Raw genomic sequence first — 18390 nt, forward strand, 5'->3', positions numbered from 1 at the left:
ATTTATGAAGAAACTTGATCTTCTTTTCTTGAAGGAGTGAAGGCAGAGCTTAGAGTTCAATGTACCCCTCGATGTTCTTCTCCAACGACCAATTAAGATGCAACAATTCCATCTGGCGGATCAAGTATTTACTAGCAGCATTTCTTGGAATGTTTGCAATGGTATGATTAGATTCTCCTGTTTGTTTCTAATATAACATGCGCAATTGTTGTTGTTTTGTATTTGGTTCTTTCTAGTATGTAGAAGTTTTGTTGTTTTGTTCTTCGCTTTGCAATATTATTGTTGTCGAGCCATTCTGGTCATGAAAGGCAAGGGATGAACAATTGAAGATGTTTTATTTGTTTTTGTTTTGGGATGTTTGATGAGAAGAGAACTGATTTTTATTTGATATGCCTTTTCTGTGAATGTATTATTGTAATATAGCCTATCAGGTTGGCATCATTTTCTTCAGCTAACAAGAGTTTTATGCTTGGTTTGGATCAGTGAAGAGAAAGATAAATGAGAGTCAAGTGGTACTTCCAAATACATTATCGGATTTTTATGCCGAACAGTTGTTCATTTTTTGGGGGGATCATTGAAAGTCGGTGCATTCCTAATGCCGTTGAGCCAAAGGTCTCTCGGTGTTCATTCTCTTTTCATTCTTGTAACCAAAAAAGAAAACTGAGTTTCTTGCTCATTTCCTTCTCCAATCTTTTCCCTTCGTCTTCTTTCCCTTGTTCAAATCCGAGATCCAAACACACAGTTAGGTTTTACTGTGTTTGTGTGTGTGTGTGTGTCTTTAACTGGTTTTATTGTGCCCATTTAAACACCACTTTTCGTGGCTTAACAAGGACAGTGAAATCACACCATCCAGGTGAAGTCTCACCGTCCAATTTACTTTCCAACTTTAGGGCCCCTTTGATTAGGGCAAAAATCATAGCAGTAAGAAAAAAAATGCAAGAGAGAAAAAAATGCCACTATTTTAACGTTCGATTAGCACGAAAATATGAAAGTGCTAGAAAGTGAATTTTCTCGCACAAACCATCTGCTTACAAACCTTTTACTTCCTTCCTGAAAAAACACTAAAAGATTTTTTTTTTTTTAAATCCTTTTGGAAGCAGCCACCATGCCCATGATTTTATTTCCTATCATGATCTAATTGTATTTTAAAGATAAGTAAAGAAGCCTACAGTACAACTTTAACCAAAATTTGCGTAACCAAACCAAAGTGATTTGTAACTCTCACTAATATATTCGCGGTGCGTAACGGACATGCCCTTCACAACGAACCAGAATAATCCATGACAATCCCTATAAAATATTGTAACAAATGAATAAAAGAATATTTAAATATTCATCCTCTTTATCTATGTCATGTAAGAATTCATCCCGCCCTTTTTTCATACTTATGTTTTCATCCTTTTAGTGTGTGAATTACCTTTCTTACCCTTTTCACTATGATATACATATATTATGTCATATTGCTTTCCTAATTTAGTGGGATTGGATTTGATTGTTTTCCCAATTTAGTGGGATTGGATTGGATTATTTTTCTAATTCAATGGGATTTGGTAAATATCAATATGATTGATTACTTATTTTTAGGAATATAACATGATAAGTTGACCATATATTTGCATTTTTTCTTCGAGTTGGCCAACTAGATAACAGAAAGTCATATTTTTCATTGATCTTATTACATGGAACATGGCTAAATTACCGTAAAAAAATATATAACATGACATTCAAACCGTTACATTGTTAAATTACCATGACATTACATGGTTAAATTACCATGACGATTACTATGTGGACACGATTAATATCCCATGATTCGAACAAATATTTCATGGTAAATGGTTCAAATAAACAAAAAACCATTCTGTGTATCGTCATGGAAACCTTCATTAATAATCATGGTAAGAATACCCAAACAAGCCATAAATAAAAAAAATCAACGAACAAGACGAGAAAAAAAACATGAATATTCAATCGCCGATTCATGGTTAATAAACCATGAATACCCAAACCATATAAACAAAAAAAAAACTTCAAATCATTACATCTTGAAGATTTGCTCCGGCGACAACGATAACGCCCACTTCTCCGTTAAACTTCATTGGCGATAGAAGATGATCGATTGGCGAAAGGGAGGAGGGAATCGGTCGATAGCAACGGTAACGAAGGGAGATTTCTGTCGGCTTCATTGATGACGACGGAGGATGATTGATCGGCGAGAGGGAGGAGGGAAACCGCGGCGATAGAGCGAAAGACGTCGGACGACGAGTGGAACGCCGCCCACCGGAGGACGTGTGAATGGCGGCGGTTGTTTATGGAGGACTTTGGAGAGAGAGAGAGAGATGCTTACTTATATATAATCCCACCCGAATTATTGGGATCCATAATTTTAGGGATTGAACGGAAATCGTGGAACGGGATGGGAAAGATTATGTTTTGGTCTAATTTTCTGGTATATATATATTAGGGGCACTTTTGGTATAAAAAAAAACAAGGATGAAATCATAACTGTTCAAAAAATGAAGGATGAATACTTAAGTTGGATGAGATTTGAGGATGGATAATTAAGCCTCCCATGAATAAAAAGTACGAAATAAACTAAGCCATAAAAACTGCATAACAAATGAACTACAAAATTCGTACCTACTCATACACATTCATAACTTCATTTTTCTCCGGCACACATCAAAATATTATGTAACATAAACAAAAAATACACTCATTCTATGGTACACCATCTCTTCTTTTTTTTTGGTAGTAAAGGCGAAACATAACAGTACAAAACAAGTCTGGAGTATTGAACCTCTAATGAGTCTTCGTGCAATTGAAATAACAAAACATGAGGTGCAACAGAAAATAAATTAAAACCCAGCGGCTCGGTAACAGCTTCCCTCGCAAAAGTGTCAACGCACATTTGTTCGCCTCTCGGTGATCATGCCTCACTTCCACCAGCGGCAACTGTGCTAGGAGATACCTGCATTCACCAATTAAGTTGTACAAGGGATGAGAGTAGGTGTTGTGATCTTTGAGCATATATTGATCACTGATGCGGCATCCATGCTAACTACGATATTGGACCAGTTTCTCTCCTTAGCTATTATAGTTAAACCATCTCTCAAACCGCAAAGAACAGCTGCTAAAACCGTACAAGAGCCAATGTTTCTTCGAACCCCGCCAAACAGATTACCATTGTGATCTCGAATGAGACCCCCTGCTGCCGCTATGCCATTACCACCAACAGCTCCATCTGTGTCAATCTTAACCAGACCAATGGGAGGAGGGTTTGCATAGTTTGTGTTGTAAACCGTATAGAACCATTCATTAGCCCGGGACAAAACATCTTGTAAAGTAAAAAATCTAGGCTCAAGTGGGTTAGTGGAAGGACTAGAGCAGAGGTGATGTTTGTTCCGATTGAGCCAAATATACCAACAGCCCAAGAGGAAAAATGATAGGCCAAGGGATACCGGATACATGGTTGAAAGATGACTTGCTTTGAGCTAGGAGCCAAGTCGGGAATGGGATGGAATTATCAAAGAAAGTGGATGTGAGATTATCATCAATGAGAATAGACCACATGTCTCTCGCTCTGGGGCAGTCCCTAATAACAAGCAAGGCATCCTCAATCTTATTAGGGCAGTGCAAACAAAAAGGATCAGGAGTGATACTACGAGTACAAAAATTATGCTTGGTAGCAAGTCTGCCATGTGCTACGAGCCACCTGAAGTGAGTGACACGGGGGTTTGCGGGGATCTTCCAAATCCATTTCCAATCATCGAAAGGAGGAAGACTATCCCCACTCATACAAAGAAGATGAGCCTCCTAACCACTGAAGAGACCCAAGGATGAGTTCCAACAAACTCCATCGGGTTCATCATTGAACCACCTAGCAGGATGACTAAAAATCATGTTTTTAATGTTGGGAGGGATGATTAAAGTTCTATCAAGATCCCAATCTCCCTCAACCCACAGGTCTCTCACTTTTAACTCACAATCTTGAAGGGTTAGAGGACCCTTGACCAAAAAACGAAGAGTTCCCTGACCTAACCAATTCTCAAGCCAAAAGTTGGTATTAGAACCACTACGGACCACCACTCTAAGAGCTTTTTTGCTCAGCAAGTTTTCAACGTTGTCTGTTGTTGGGGGTCTTTTTCTGAGCGTCTACCGATTAGCAGGGTAATCCTAAATGCCCTTCAAAAGCAAGAGCCCATCAGAGGAAAGCTGGCCCATGCCATTTAACCTAAATGCCCTTCAATGACTAACTCAGCAACGGAGCAAGATAATTTGATTGAGCAACACCAGTTGAGCAAGGAAAGCAAAGCTCTAAGGGTGTACAAAGTTTGGCAGCAGCGAAATAGAGAGCAAGAGTCTAAGCTTGTCACAGAGTTGGAATTCAGATTCCCTTGCCATATGCATTATAGACCAAGGTAGGCAGCCTACAAGTCGACTGACCGTGACTGTGAGTCATTACCAGTCATATGTTTGCGAGCAACTTTAGTTATACTCAAATGTCTGTCAGTCATTAAAAAAAAAAAAAAACTTTTCTCTGATTGACTGATGTGACCCAGAGTAATACCATCGAGGGTGCATGCCCTACCAGTTGGTGGCTACTTGCCCCAGAAGAGAAACTTCTTATTAGCCAATAAACTCCTTTCCGACTAACACCTATGATGTTTTCTCCACGATCAAGCAGTCATCATGCCAATGCCAATTGCTTTGATGTTTTATCCTTCAGACACCCTTATCCGAACATCATTCGATCAGACACAAAATGATCAATGGACGATGATCAGACACCGAATGTTGTGCACTGAACTAGGCATCATCACAACTGAACTAGCGTCAATGATGATGCCAACAACATCGTGGTGCTCAGTGTTGTCGTCACCTAGCCAACAATTGCCATGTGTCTCATGCATTTATTAACTTCGGCATTTACATCTTAATTGAACTTGTCTTCTTCATAAGTACTATGCATCTTAAGGTTAAAATGTCTGGAATGCCATTGTCACATCCAGATCCATGATTCCGTGGGTCGGGGAATTCTATACTCAGTCTGGTCGTGGCATTTACATAAATTCAGTTGAGTTAGATTTTCCACAGGAAAATCAAACAAACCAGTCTATATGAGCTCCACACAAAGTGGGTAATGTTCACACTTTTCCAGGTGAGTAAATAAAACAGAATTCAAGCCATCATGAGTTGAAAAACAACAAACAACCTCTCCAGGTGCATGGTAAAGCTCATAACCAGAAACAGCCTCATACGAATAATGTTAGTATCAATACCACTCAAGAGTCGCAATCAAGAACCCTGCAACTATTTACCAAACCCTCATTTTTTCCCCCAGCTATAGAACAAGAAGTAACATATTTACAAAAGAGAGACGCCAAGGAATCACTCTTTGGAACTTATTTCATGGTGCTGCATTCAGCAATAAGTAGAGCACAGAAACAAATACAGAGACATGACACGTACCACCGGATGACAAATGATTGATTCAATCAATCGGATTTTAACTAGATCAACCGGATTTTAACTAGATCAACCATGCACAAGAGTTGCATTAGAAAATGTAGTCTGGTAATTGAAGTGGGAAACGGGCCAGCTCAACATCAAAAGGGTCGCCTTTGGGATCTGCCGATCTAGAAAACCAAACGAAGAAAAAAGTCTTGTCAGTGCAACAAGAAGATAAATGGACATGCCACCTTCATAGAAATTAAAAACACAAAAAAAAAAACCCCGATTTTCTATCACAATTCCCTGAGAAAACCATATGAAACCAATCAAACTCCAAGAAGTCAAATGCTTCAGGCATATATTCGGCTAATGCTTAAGATTGGCTTCCAAACCCACTACGATTCTGAGGCCAGTTAACAGATTGCATAAACCAGGCAAAATTCTAATCCACACCCTCAAAGGTTTGTAGTGAGTAAGGTGCAAATTTGTCTGCAGTCGCAACGCATAATCTTGAGCAGAGTAGGCCCGTATTTCATTGACCATAAGAATTTCACTAACGGAGTGACTCAATCATCCAATTTGAAATACCTTGTCTATGTCATGTACTGAAAGAAAGACGAACGTTGTCTGGTTTTTATATGACTTTTTCTTAATTAGTAGTGTCAGTTGGGTGCTTGGGCAGCGGTCCTCGTCCTACATTCTATGGAAATGAGAAAAAAAGGTAAAACAGCAAAACAAAAGAATAACTGATCGAAGAAGCTACATAGAAGGTTACAGAAACATGCAAAGAAAACTGACTAAAACAACACCAGGGCAGCAAAATCAAACAAGTAAATGCACGTGGGTACATGTTTGCGTGACTGGGTGTGTGGGTCCAAGACAAGGACAAGCTTCATGTGTGATATATATTCTCCGGGACGTAGGAGCGGGTATGAATAACTCATCCAAGGAGCACTATGTACTATGTTGTAAAAATCATTACATTGCTGCGTAGCAACTTTTGCAAGGCTTGAGAGTTGAGGCCCTCTAAATGTATGCTCCACCTAGTCTGATCCCAGGCAAAGCTCAACACCAAAAGCAAGCCGAAACAACTACATTTATAACCTAACTTAGATTAAATAGAAAGCACCTTATCATTGTATTCTCCGACTGCACAACTTTTGAAGCCTAATACTCCTCTTCAGGGAACCAATTTAGTTCCATATCACTACATGGATGGTCTATGATACATAGTGACTAAATATAACATAAAAGTACTAATTTCAAAATATTACCCTGCATACACAAACACGAACATGCATACCATAGATGTAGATGGGTTTGTTTCCTAATTCTTACCAAAATTTGCTCTGCAAGGGCAATGCTTGTAGCATTTGGATTTAACTTCAACCATGCAGAGGCCTACCTATCCTCACAACTTTACAGGCCCTCTAGGCAAATGAGGTTTTGGTTGAAGGCACCATTCTGTTCAATTGAATTAGAAGGCTTTATAAAAATCTAAGCCTGCTGCCACTAATAGATGATTGGTTCACGCTAATAAGCTGAAATATGAAGCACGATTCTGTTTAATATCTCGGTTTAGTTATTCTCTACATTAATTCTCCAAGCATAGTTGGAAAAGAATAAGGATGACAAATGTAATGGATCAGGTTTAAAAAAAGAAGAAGAAGAAGAAGAAGAAAAGAGGAGCCATGGGAAAGGATGCCAAATGTAATGGATCAGGAGCCATCAGAAAGTGATAAAAAAAAAAAAAACAAGAAGAAGAAGAAGAAGAAGAAAAGAGGAGCCATGAGAATAGGTGAACACTTGGTGAGTTATTATCACGTAATCAAATGGTTCCATCCTACAAAGTATAATTCCATTGATGAAAAAGCACTGATGGCAATCCACAGCCATGAGCCAAAACAGTAAGAACAAAGGAAAGGCTTGATGACTTACGTAGAATCATCAACCGGAGGCCAGGGTTAAGGTTGTTTCAAAAATATAAATTTATTCAAGTAACAGGTCGAGGCATACCTGCCAGGGACAAATGTGAAACAACCCTCCACAGAGCCTGAAGAAGATAACGGTGTGCAACTCTCATATACAAACTCTTCCTCGCCAGGATGCAAGAGCGGAAACTGCAAATAAGCAAACTAAGAAGTCATTTAACATAGTAAATTAGTAAGCATATGAAAAAACACAAGCTGTAAGTTGCTTATCAATGAAAGGAAATTAGAGACATTCCAACATTGAAAAACATTTGTAGGAAGTTTCTGATTTGAGCACTTCAAAAGAAAGTCAAAGAAATACATTTGTATGTTGGTCTTGGGTTTTTTCCCCACAAGAAAAAAATAAGGCACCACCATAAGGCCACCCACATGCAAAAAGTGGGCCACAAATAAAACAGAAAGGCCTCAAACCCAAGTATGTATGCCAAAAATTTCTATCAAATCAAGGATTTGGATGAGAGTTGGGCTATACTCCTCGACTCTCCTTTCTAATCTGCCATCAGGCATAGCTGTCCTGCAAATCTATTACTGATATGTATGTCCTACTTCTGCACTTTCTTTGATTGTGTTCCCCCGTTAAAGTTTTGCATCACTTTGATTGTGCTCTATCTCTTTCCAAGTTTCTTCGCTCGATTTGAATCATACAACAATGTGCACGCATATCTGCTGGTATGCCATCAAACAGAAACCCCCAAAAGTCCCTCCTTAAGTAAGGACCCATATTACAGTCGTAACATTGAGATATACCATATACAGAAGTATCCTACTGAACTATTGCAGGTTGGACAACAGAAACAGTGGTATGCGCTTACGGTCCTATTGGGCCCTTTTACCTTATTTCCACCATAATCTATTACATTGCCTCACCGCACAAACCCACTTCAAGTAGACAACACAAATGAGTAATTGTTCTATCCAGTTCATCCATGCATATTAAAATTTCACTCAAAAGACATGAAAAAAAGAAAGCAAATATATTTGAATCTTCTTAAATTCAGTACAGAAATTTAAACCATGAAAACAGTGTACCTTTCCTATAACGGCTTCTCCATTTACATCATTCACGACAATATCATTATCACGGAAGATCAAGTGTCTCCGATACAGTTGGCAAGAAGCAAAGGACATTCCATAAATACAGCATCCTTCGGGCAAAAGGGACATACGCATCGAATAAGAAAAGTAAAACTTCTCAGATTCATCTTGAAGGTTGCTGAATTCCGGGACAAGCACAGCTGAAGCACGGACCTTCACTAAATTATCTCATCTTAGATTCTATATAACATCAGCAAACAAAGAAGTAATTGAAAGCAAGATTGTCAAATTGTGAATCGAATTGAAAATCAAAATTGTATTTGTGAGCAGTGAATCACTTTGATTGGGTCATCATTTACTAATAGGCTTTTTACCACTAGTTACAGAAAACCACAAATTAATTCCCATTAAGATGGAATACTTAATTACCACTAGGTCCACTTTTTACAAAAATACATTTACCAATAATGGAAGTGCCACCACAGGGTACCCTAGGGTTTTAGGGTATAGGATAGAGCCCTAGGGTTTAGGTTTAAGCACTTCCATAGGGGTTTTAGGGTGCACTTTTCTATCATAGGGTTTTAGCCGTTTAGGCACTCTCACAAGGTACCTTAGGGTTTAGGCACTTTCATAGGGTACTTTAGGATTTTGGCACTTTCATATGGTGTCAGTGTTTCATTAATTGGAGGTGACTTGGTCCGAATTACTTTTTATTTTTTGTACCTAGTGGTAAAAAGCCCTTTACAAATTACACTTACGAAAAAAAACAGATTTAGGTCCTAATCAATAAAATTGTTGTCTCAAAAGATAAATTGATGATTACATGGTCTAAAAGACAAGACACTTGCTTTTATTGCAATCAAATGTGGGTCACAGTCCCGCCGTGATTTACGTTTCTAAATAATGGCAATAAAAACTCAAATATCAGATGACATAATCCATATATGAAATTATAATCATCACAAGATCAACAAGTTCAAGAATTTTATGTAGGGTCTCACAGAAACGGGCACATTCAAAATAAGTTGTATACAAAAAGTTTCTGCTCAAATCAAAAAAGGCTCATTTCAAATGATTATCATTTTTAAGACGCTTAGGCTAGGTTCTGGCCTAAATTTATTCTTGGATCATTTTTCATAGTTTTTATTGTCTTCTATACACTTTTGTCAGTATTGCGTCAAGTTGCTTTGAATGATTTATCCATCCAAGAGAGGAGTTTGAAAAAAATATGAAACACATTTGAAAAAAGTTCAAATTGATATGAATTATTTCTGTCCTTAGAGAAATTGTAAAGTTTTTTGCCATAATTTGTAACCTTGTAGATTCCTGTCATTGAGACGAATTAGTGATCCAAAAAGAAAAAATCAACACAAAACTAACCAAAGTTCATATAAGAAGAAAATTCTGTCAAAGATAATCCAATAATAAAGTTAGGCCAAACTTAGCCAGTCTTATATCGAGGCTTTGAGCCATGCTGTCATTTATGATCTTGCATAACATCATAGATTTTGCGATGATTTATAGATTAGAGGAAACAAGAACTCAGAAGACATGCGTTCATATAAGTTATAATTATATTCAACAAGATTTCTAATGTGTTGTATAGCTATTGTTCAAGAAAAGTAAGTCTTTAAAAAACATAGAGCCCATCTGATTTGACTAATATCATATAAGGCTAACTTTCGTTTATCAAAATAGCAATAAATAATTCATGAGTAACAAACCTTAAACATCTTTAGAAAATGTATTTTGATAATGTTGAGGGAAAATTCTAACAAACTGTTTTAAGAACTGGATCCGAGGAGGACTAGTACATTCGATGGCAGTGCGCCAGAGAAAGGGCCAAGCTGTACAAGAATACCCCAATTAAAGTACCAAACAAAGGGTTCCACAAGCAAGCTATTATTCTGGGGATATCCATTGAGGAGCATCAAACCCTAATGAAAGATCTCTCCCCATTAGCAACAGGTAATCATTTAAAATGATCACATCACCAAAAAATCAACATATATTGCATGGGTATTGTATATATTTGTGCTAAGCACTATGCAACTATATTTTTTATTTTCTTAAAAAAAATAAAGACGTAAGAAGGGTTTCAAAGTTGTAGGATATGATAGATTCAAGATCGAATTGAGAAATAAATTTCAAATCGAATCAAGAGTCATATGAGTCAACAATTCCAACCGAGTCTCAATTCACCTACACATTCATATCCTTTTTGCATGAATCGTGAATCATATGATTGTGATAACTGTGATTGGAATTATTATATCGGCAAGAGGAAATGTTGATAATAACAATAGACGAGGTAACATGCCAATATGTAATAACTAAAAGAAGGTATTTATAGATATATGCAACACTGAAATTAATTCCAGTGTGTGGCACTTGTTTATGTTTTCCTTTAATCCTTACCTTAACACCATTTGTTATGGCAATGGAACAGTGGGGAGCTTTCTCAGGGAACAGACTGATGCCTCTGATTTCTCCTTTCTCACGTAGTCTAATTACGCCACTGTGCAAGCGGTGACCATGTTCTTCCAGCCATAACAGCATGGCATCCTGTTGCTGACTACCTCCGAAATCCGGCACCAACCTAATCAGTTCCTTTGGTACACACGGAATCATTTCGCCATCGTTTGCCAGATTCCGGGTACCCACATAAAGTTGACCATCGTCACAGTTGAAGAAGAAAATCTTTTGTCCGTAAGTGGAAGACGCAACAATAATATACTTCCTACTAAATCCAAGCTGGTGTACGATTCTCTTTGTTTCGCGGATTACCAGATGAAGAGGTAACAAGTACACATTCACAAGGTGGTTATAAAAGGAGTAGCCACCTATAAGGCCCAATGGACTTCCCAGCAGGTGACCACTAACTTTCTCCCTCTTCAGGTCTTGACCATTGCAAAACCGATAGAGAAGCCTAGTGGGAAGAGGCAGCTTTACTTTCAAACTCTTTTCCAAACTTTTTATTTCATCCTCAGATGCACCCTTGCGAAGCGTAGCCAAGGCCTCCGGAAAATTAGCTGACAACCAGCTTTTAAGTCTGCCCCAACATCTTTTGACTCGTCTAACTAAGGGCCAAGGATACATACCAAAAGCTTCCCGCCATACTTGATAAGTGACCTGGAGAGAGAGAGAGAGAGAGAGAGAGAGAGAGAGAGAGAGAGAGAGAGAGAGAGAGAAGTGCCTTTAAAAGCTGCATAAACAATAATGTTGCTCAAGTTATATTTGGGCAGTTAAGAAACGAGGAAAGGAAAGATAAAAACTTCCATGTCTCTGCGGTAATTTCACAAAACTGGAAATGAGAGCTTTTCCATTCTCCTTGCTTTCTCTCAAAAATTTCAACCCCTGCTGAACCACCAATTGCTAGGGAGGATTAACGAAATCCTATTGATTGCAGCTTTTGGAATGTTTGATTCTCAAAAAAAAATTGTCGCACTCTGTTAAGTTCTTCAATTAGTTAGGTGCAAGGAAAAGAGAGGGAAAATCAAGGAACAGGAAATTTACGAGACAAGTCATTGAATTTTGTTTAGGTTTGGGAAACAAGAAGGAAATGAATGATCATTTATTTGAGATCCACAGTTTGATTGGCAAAAACGAATGTGGATTGTGGAAAAACCTATGAAAAGAAAAGAACAAAATCCACTTTGGCCCCTTGTGGTTTGGGACATGAGCGGATACACCCCTATGGTTCAAAAGTATGCACATAACACCCCTGTGTTTTTTTGAAGCGTGCACATAACACCCAATTCTAATTATTTTAACGGATATGTATCTCACGCCTCTTGCATCTAACCAAAATCCAATCCGAGCCATTATAATATATTAATCATAGAATAGAGCATCACTGTAAAAGTCAACTCGACCAGACATCAATAACTCAGTGTCTCCGTGATCTAATTCTTGTTAAAATGAACAATAAATTTAAATTTGAAATTACTTCATAATAAATTCGATTCAAACATGAGATTTTCATTTTTTGATCGACTTGAATTTTGGTATGGATGTAGTACTTGTCAAACTCCATGATATCAAAGGTTCGGATCCAATTTTTAGTGCAGGGGATGAATTGGTTACTTAGATTCAAGGAAGAAGAAGAATCAAGGGAAAAAATGAGAGCATATTGGGCTTTTAATGCATGTCCGTCATACTTGACGTTATTATGGATGGAATTGGGTGTTATGCGTACACTTCGCAAACCACAGGACTGTTATGTGCACACTTTTAAACCATAAGGGGTGTATCCGCACATGACCCAAACCACAAGGGGTCAATGTGGACTTTGCCCAAAAGAAAAGGAAAAAGAGACTACCCAAATTAGGAAAAATGGATGCCATTCCCCAAGATAGGCTCATTTCAGATAAATAAAGATCTTGAAAAAATAAAATTGACACTATCACAAGAGTAACTCAAATTTATAATCAATTGCTCATATATGTATTTTGAAATTAATCAAATCTTTAGATGGTTAAGGTTTGCAGTTGTACAAGAATCCCAAAACACCAAATACATTTCTTTTACATCTAATCCATCTTCCACTCAAGTTTTTCCACCACCTATACTTAAACCTCTTGTTTTACATGTAAAATTTAGTATAAAATCCCTTGATTTAAATCCAACCTCTACCCAAACGGAGCCTTAGTTAACCAATAGAGGATTACTAATCTAGGGTTCTTCGGTTGAGAAAAATTTTACAATTTTCCCCTTAATTTCATCAAATTTGCTTTGTATGCCACAATTTTATCAGGATCCAAATAAACCCACAGTCGAACAAGCAATTAAAATTTTTTGGGCAACAGGAACAGACACCCATATGTACACCCATATGCACGTACGTACGTACATACATACACACTACGTACATACAACTATAGAGATGGAAAATGTATGTACCTTGAACGTGAGGGTGGGATTACCAACCACCTATACTTAAACCTCCTATTTTGAGGAATAATATGAATATCGGATCCCTTCATTTAAAATCCAGCCTCTATCAAAACAGAGCCTTAATTAACCAATTAAGGATTAGTTACCCAGGGTTAGTCGCTTTAGCGAAGTTTCAGGTTCTTTTTTTTTTTTTTTTTGTTCGGTTGGTGATTTGGAAATTTTTTTCAAACTCCAAAAACACTCATTACCCATACTTTCAATCATTACTCTCATTTCTCTTTCCACTAATTACCCCTATCTCCAACTATTACTCTCATTTCTCTGACTATCTCTCTCCACTCATTATCTCAAAAACCACACCAAAAATTTTTAAAAATGCAAGGCATATAATTTCTTTGAATTCTCTTTGCATGCCACCATTTTCTAAGAACCCAAACAAATCTAAGGTTGTATAAGCAATTAAATTTTCCCCGACAATGAGAACAAAGACACATTTTTTTTTAACAAGAGCATCTCCAGCCCTTGCGACATTAAACAAGACCGAACAATAAAGAGAGCCTATACACCTCTCTAAACGCCGAAAATCCCCAACTTGTTAACGAATTGATCAAAGTTTTTTTTTCTTTTTTGATAACTCCGGTGCACTGTCAGCTTACGCACACCTCGACTAATCTTGGGGCCCAATCCCACCGCCCACCAACGGGAAGCCCAATGAATGCCGAAGCAAAGCTCAGTAATCCGTGGATCAAAGTGTTGGTTTAAACTCCCTCAACTCCCAACTAAACAAACTAGAAAGAAAGGAAGAGTCTTTTAATTTTAAGCATTGAAATCTCATCCCATCAAAATATCTACGATTACTCTCTCGCCAAACACACATGCAAACACACACACACACACACACACACACACACACACAAACACAAGAAGCTCTTAATTTTAATCAAGGCCGTCTCATCCCATCAAAGTATCTGCGATTCCCCTCTCTCTCTCTCTCTCTCTCTCTCTCTCTCTCTCTCTCTCTCTCTCTCTCTCTCTCTCCAAAAACACATAAAACTACTATATATATGTATGTATATGTATATGGGTGGAAAATGGGTGTACCTTGAAAGTGGGTGTGGGATTTCCAAGAGGGTCCTGAGGGGAAGAAAGGTCAAGCTCATCGGAACAGAATTTGGACCAGAGGGACTCGTCGGCGGCCCAATCACGGAACCTCTTGTTTAAGCAGCCGGCCGCGGCCGTGTCGGCGGGACCCAGTTTTGATAGAATCTCGTGGATCGCAAGAGCTCCTACGCTGTCCAAACCCATCTCTCTCTCTCTCTCTCTCTCTCTCTCTCTCTCTGCGTGTGTGTCAAGTTTGGGATTTGGGGACGGAGTAGTGGAATTTATACTGGAGGGCCGGAGAGCGAGAGAAAATGATTTGTGTGATGTAAACAAGAAATTGGGCGCTTTCCCAAACAGTCTTTTATGCCTTGTTTGGTTGTCATATTTTTAAGAGATGAAAAAAAATTTTGATTTTGACACTCTATTTTTTTTTCTTTTTCCTATTTAAAATTAATATAATACCCTTTAAAGTGGATAAATACTAACAAAATAAAATATAGTAATTTGGTAATTTCCCATAAGATAAAGACAAAAAATGAAGCTCCAATGACTAATTGTGGAATGCCAACATCACTTTTTTAAAAGAATTGTATATGCCAGTTTGCGTACCCTTTCATTTTTAGTCAAATTTTTAATTTTTTTAATAAAAAATTACTTTTTAAATAGAATTGCACTAAATGCATTAAAAAGTAATAAATAAATAAGAATTTCATAAGAATTCGGTAAAGAAGAAAAGAGCCAAACATTTTTAAAAAACCGCCTTGATAAGATACCTGCTTGATCTAAAGCATTTTGTATATCAATTATGAGATAAATGTGTTTGAGTCAAAAATTTAACGAATTCGAACAACATTTTTTATCCTCCAAGGTTACAGAGCTTGTTATATGAAATGAACTATTTCCTCTTTCCATTTTTATTAGCGTATTTTGGAAAAGGAAAAACCCTTTCTGGCACTTCTTGTGGAGTACCGCATCGGCAACAAAAAGAAAGAATATACGGCATATAAAAGATTATGACCAATTAGCGTATAACTTAAGTGTCATGCCATGACCATTAGAGAAAGGTTGCTCAGCCAATGCAACGGAGACCTTGCCACCAAGATGTACAGAAATAAGTGTACCATTAGGAAAAGATTGTTGAGTCAATGCAACGGGTACCTTGCCACCAAGGTGGGGAGATTATGGAGTCCCACATTGGCAACAAAAAGAAAGCATATGTGATATATAAGTGATTCCGAAAGTTAATATTTTGAGCCACGTAATTAGAATAAAGGTTAGCAGGCTAGCTGACGCAAATTGTTATAGTTTTGATGTGAACTTCCTTTATGATCCAAATTGCCATCCTTTATGATCCAAATTGCTTATTTGTGAGCCCTTTGACACACTAGCAATTTTTCTCGAGCTAATAGTGTTAAGATAGGAGTGCCTCCCATTACTTCTGATTTTATATAGTATGTTTTTATTTGGTGGGATTCGCAAAGTGTAAAAATAAAACTTGAAAACGAATTCATATCAATTTTTTTGTAACTTTGATTGCACATTCTTCCAATAAGGGCGCTTCAGCTAAAGTCGCCCTTATACCACAAAAATGCGGACGTTGCACAGCTGCTGTTGGATTGTGTTTTGAATGGTCCGAATTCGTGGATAATTTGTTCGCACAAATAGATATTTGTTTGCACGAACAGATTGTCCGTGAATCCGGACCATTCAAAACACAATCCAACAGCAGCTGAGCGACGTCTGCATTTTTCCACTCTAAGAGCGACCTTAGCTGAAGCGCGGTGTTCTTCCAATTAAATTTCAAAACCATGGAGGAAGGAAAATAATTGTTTTACCCTTTTTTCCCTTTTCTTTTTCTATGTTCCAAATAAACAATTAATGTGCTCAAATTTGATTCACTTGACCTTCCAAGTTGGTGAAATGCGAACTTCGAGTAAGATCCCCTCGTGTAATGTGGGGTCTTCTTGCATGTTTGTCAGTAATGTAATTAACCGTAATTCATTTTGATGATCCGAACAGTTTCTCTTATAATTTTCACAACAAAATAAAGACACGATCAAGTCATGAGATCACAATCGGTCAAATAACCCTTTTATATTAGGGAATGACTTCGGTGTCCCCGGTCATTTTGGGGACACCGTAACTTTTGGCATAACAAAATTATTATGAGTATAACCAAAACTCATTACAAGCATAACAGAACCATAGCAAGGCATAACCAAAACCATAGCAAGGCATAACTTATTTGTTATGCCTTGGTTGGGTTTAGTTACGCCTTGATTGGTTTTTTGGATATTCTTTGGTTATGCCTTGTTTGGATTCTGTTATGCTTGTAATTGATTTTAGTTATGCTTCTAATGGTAAAGTTATGCCAAAAATTACGGTGTCCCCAAAATGACCGGGAACACCATAGCATCATCCTATTATATTATAGTTCGGCTCCTCTCTAATTATTGGAGTATCCTCCAATTCAAGTTTGACGGGCATGCTATTCACCTCGTTAAGAAGCCATTTCGTTGACCACAAAGGAAAAAATCTCTCTCCCTCTCTCTCACCAGTAGCGATGAAAAATATGGACGTCTCAAGCTAGACCTCATCAAATCATTGAGATTGTACAAGAGTAGTTTTGGATTGTTATTGTTTTTTTTTGGTAATGCAGGTTTTCTAAGTCAACTTGTGCGTACTTTGGACTATTTCTTACAGTCCCTCCACAGCCGTTTTACATGCATATGTGTAGGGATGAGGTGACCTCAAGAATTGTTAGCAACTGAAATTGAACCTAAGACCTTAAGAGGGAGCAAACCTCAAAATCCCAAGTCAAGACCACTCGGCCAACCCCTTGGAGGTAATCATTGAGATTATTCTATCATCAATCAGAAAACGTGACTGTTTTAATTGACAAATTGGTTGACCATTCGATCTTTAAAAGAACTGGTTATTCGATATATCTCCATTTGCTGATCGGATAGTTGAAACCCAAAAATTCTATCAATGTTAATTTAGTTTGTTTGGAGGTGAATGTAGCGATGTCAAGTGGGCACGGCAACGACGGGAGCAAGGGGTATGTAATGAGGTTGGGAGGAGGCAGTGGTTCGGGTTGGAGGAGGCGGGGTAGTGATGGTGGTGGCTTATCAGCGGAGACACAAGAGAGACAGAGAGACGTGATGTGTACCCAATCAAATGGCTCTTAATGAGGTGAATAGCATGACCGCTAGATTTGAGTTTGAGATTCCTACGGAGAATTGGATAGGAGCCGAACTCTATTCCGTGTTTTGAGTCTTTCTACAAGCAAAACCATTGTAAGCACGACACATAACACAACACCGATTCAAAAAAAAAAAAAAAAAAAACCTCCACAGTAAAACTTAAACCACCGCTTAAAATAATGGAAAATCGATCTCTTACTTTCTCAACCAACAGGCATTGAGCTTGACTAGAGCATCTTCATTCATTATATATATAGGAGTATTTCAGAGAGTGGAATCCCACAGAAACAAAGTTATGTGGTTGGACTTGCTATTAATAAATAAAACCTTTCAAACGGATGATGTTATGGTGTCTCAGGTCATTTTGAGGATACCGTAATTTTTGGCATAACTTCACCATTATGAGCATAACTAAAACCCATTACAAGCATAACAAAACTTAAACAAGGCATAACTAAGGAATATCCAAAAAACCAACCAAGACATAACCAAACACAACCAAGGCATAGCAAACAAGTTATGCCTTGCTATGATTCTGTTATGCTTGTAATGGATTTTGGTTATGCTCATAATGATTTTGTTATGATGTCAAAAGTTACGGTGTCCCCAAAATGACCGGGAACACCGAAGTCATTCCCTTAACTTTAATCTTCAAACGAGAGAAATGGGTATAGATGGACTTGGGTTTTCTATAGTGTAGGAGTGGA

At 37.8% G+C, this 18390-nt stretch overlaps 2 protein-coding genes across 7 annotated transcripts in view; both read right to left on the minus strand.

Moving 5' to 3' along the window:
• The window catches only part of LOC131316848 (F-box protein SKIP16), a 31817-nt gene extending 17011 nt beyond the window's left edge, over positions 1 to 14806 (minus strand). Inside the window, exons 1-6 of one of the 6 annotated variants that reach the window (XR_009197303.1) lie at positions 14478 to 14806; positions 10899 to 11612; positions 8475 to 8693; positions 7471 to 7574; positions 5473 to 5639; positions 2739 to 2971 (exon numbers count right to left, since the gene is read on the minus strand). Coding sequence is in view for 5 of the 6 variants with exons in the window: in XM_058346325.1 (XP_058202308.1) it covers positions 5561 to 5639; positions 7471 to 7574; positions 8475 to 8693; positions 10899 to 11612; positions 14478 to 14681 (1320 nt within the window). In the remaining variant the exon portion in view is untranslated. Of the gene's footprint in view, positions 1 to 2738; positions 2972 to 5240; positions 5640 to 7470; positions 7575 to 8474; positions 8721 to 10898; positions 11613 to 14477 lie in introns of those variants that run through there. The other 5 variants (XM_058346325.1, XM_058346326.1, XM_058346327.1 and 2 more) reach the window with 5 other exon arrangements.
• The window catches only part of LOC131316851 (probable hydroxyacylglutathione hydrolase 2, chloroplastic), a 70682-nt gene that overhangs the window by 23235 nt on the left and 29057 nt on the right, over positions 1 to 18390 (minus strand). The window lies entirely within an intron of this gene.

Source organism: Rhododendron vialii, chromosome 2a, assembly GCF_030253575.1.
Source record: "Rhododendron vialii isolate Sample 1 chromosome 2a, ASM3025357v1".
Lineage (NCBI taxonomy): Eukaryota > Viridiplantae > Streptophyta > Magnoliopsida > Ericales > Ericaceae > Rhododendron > Rhododendron vialii.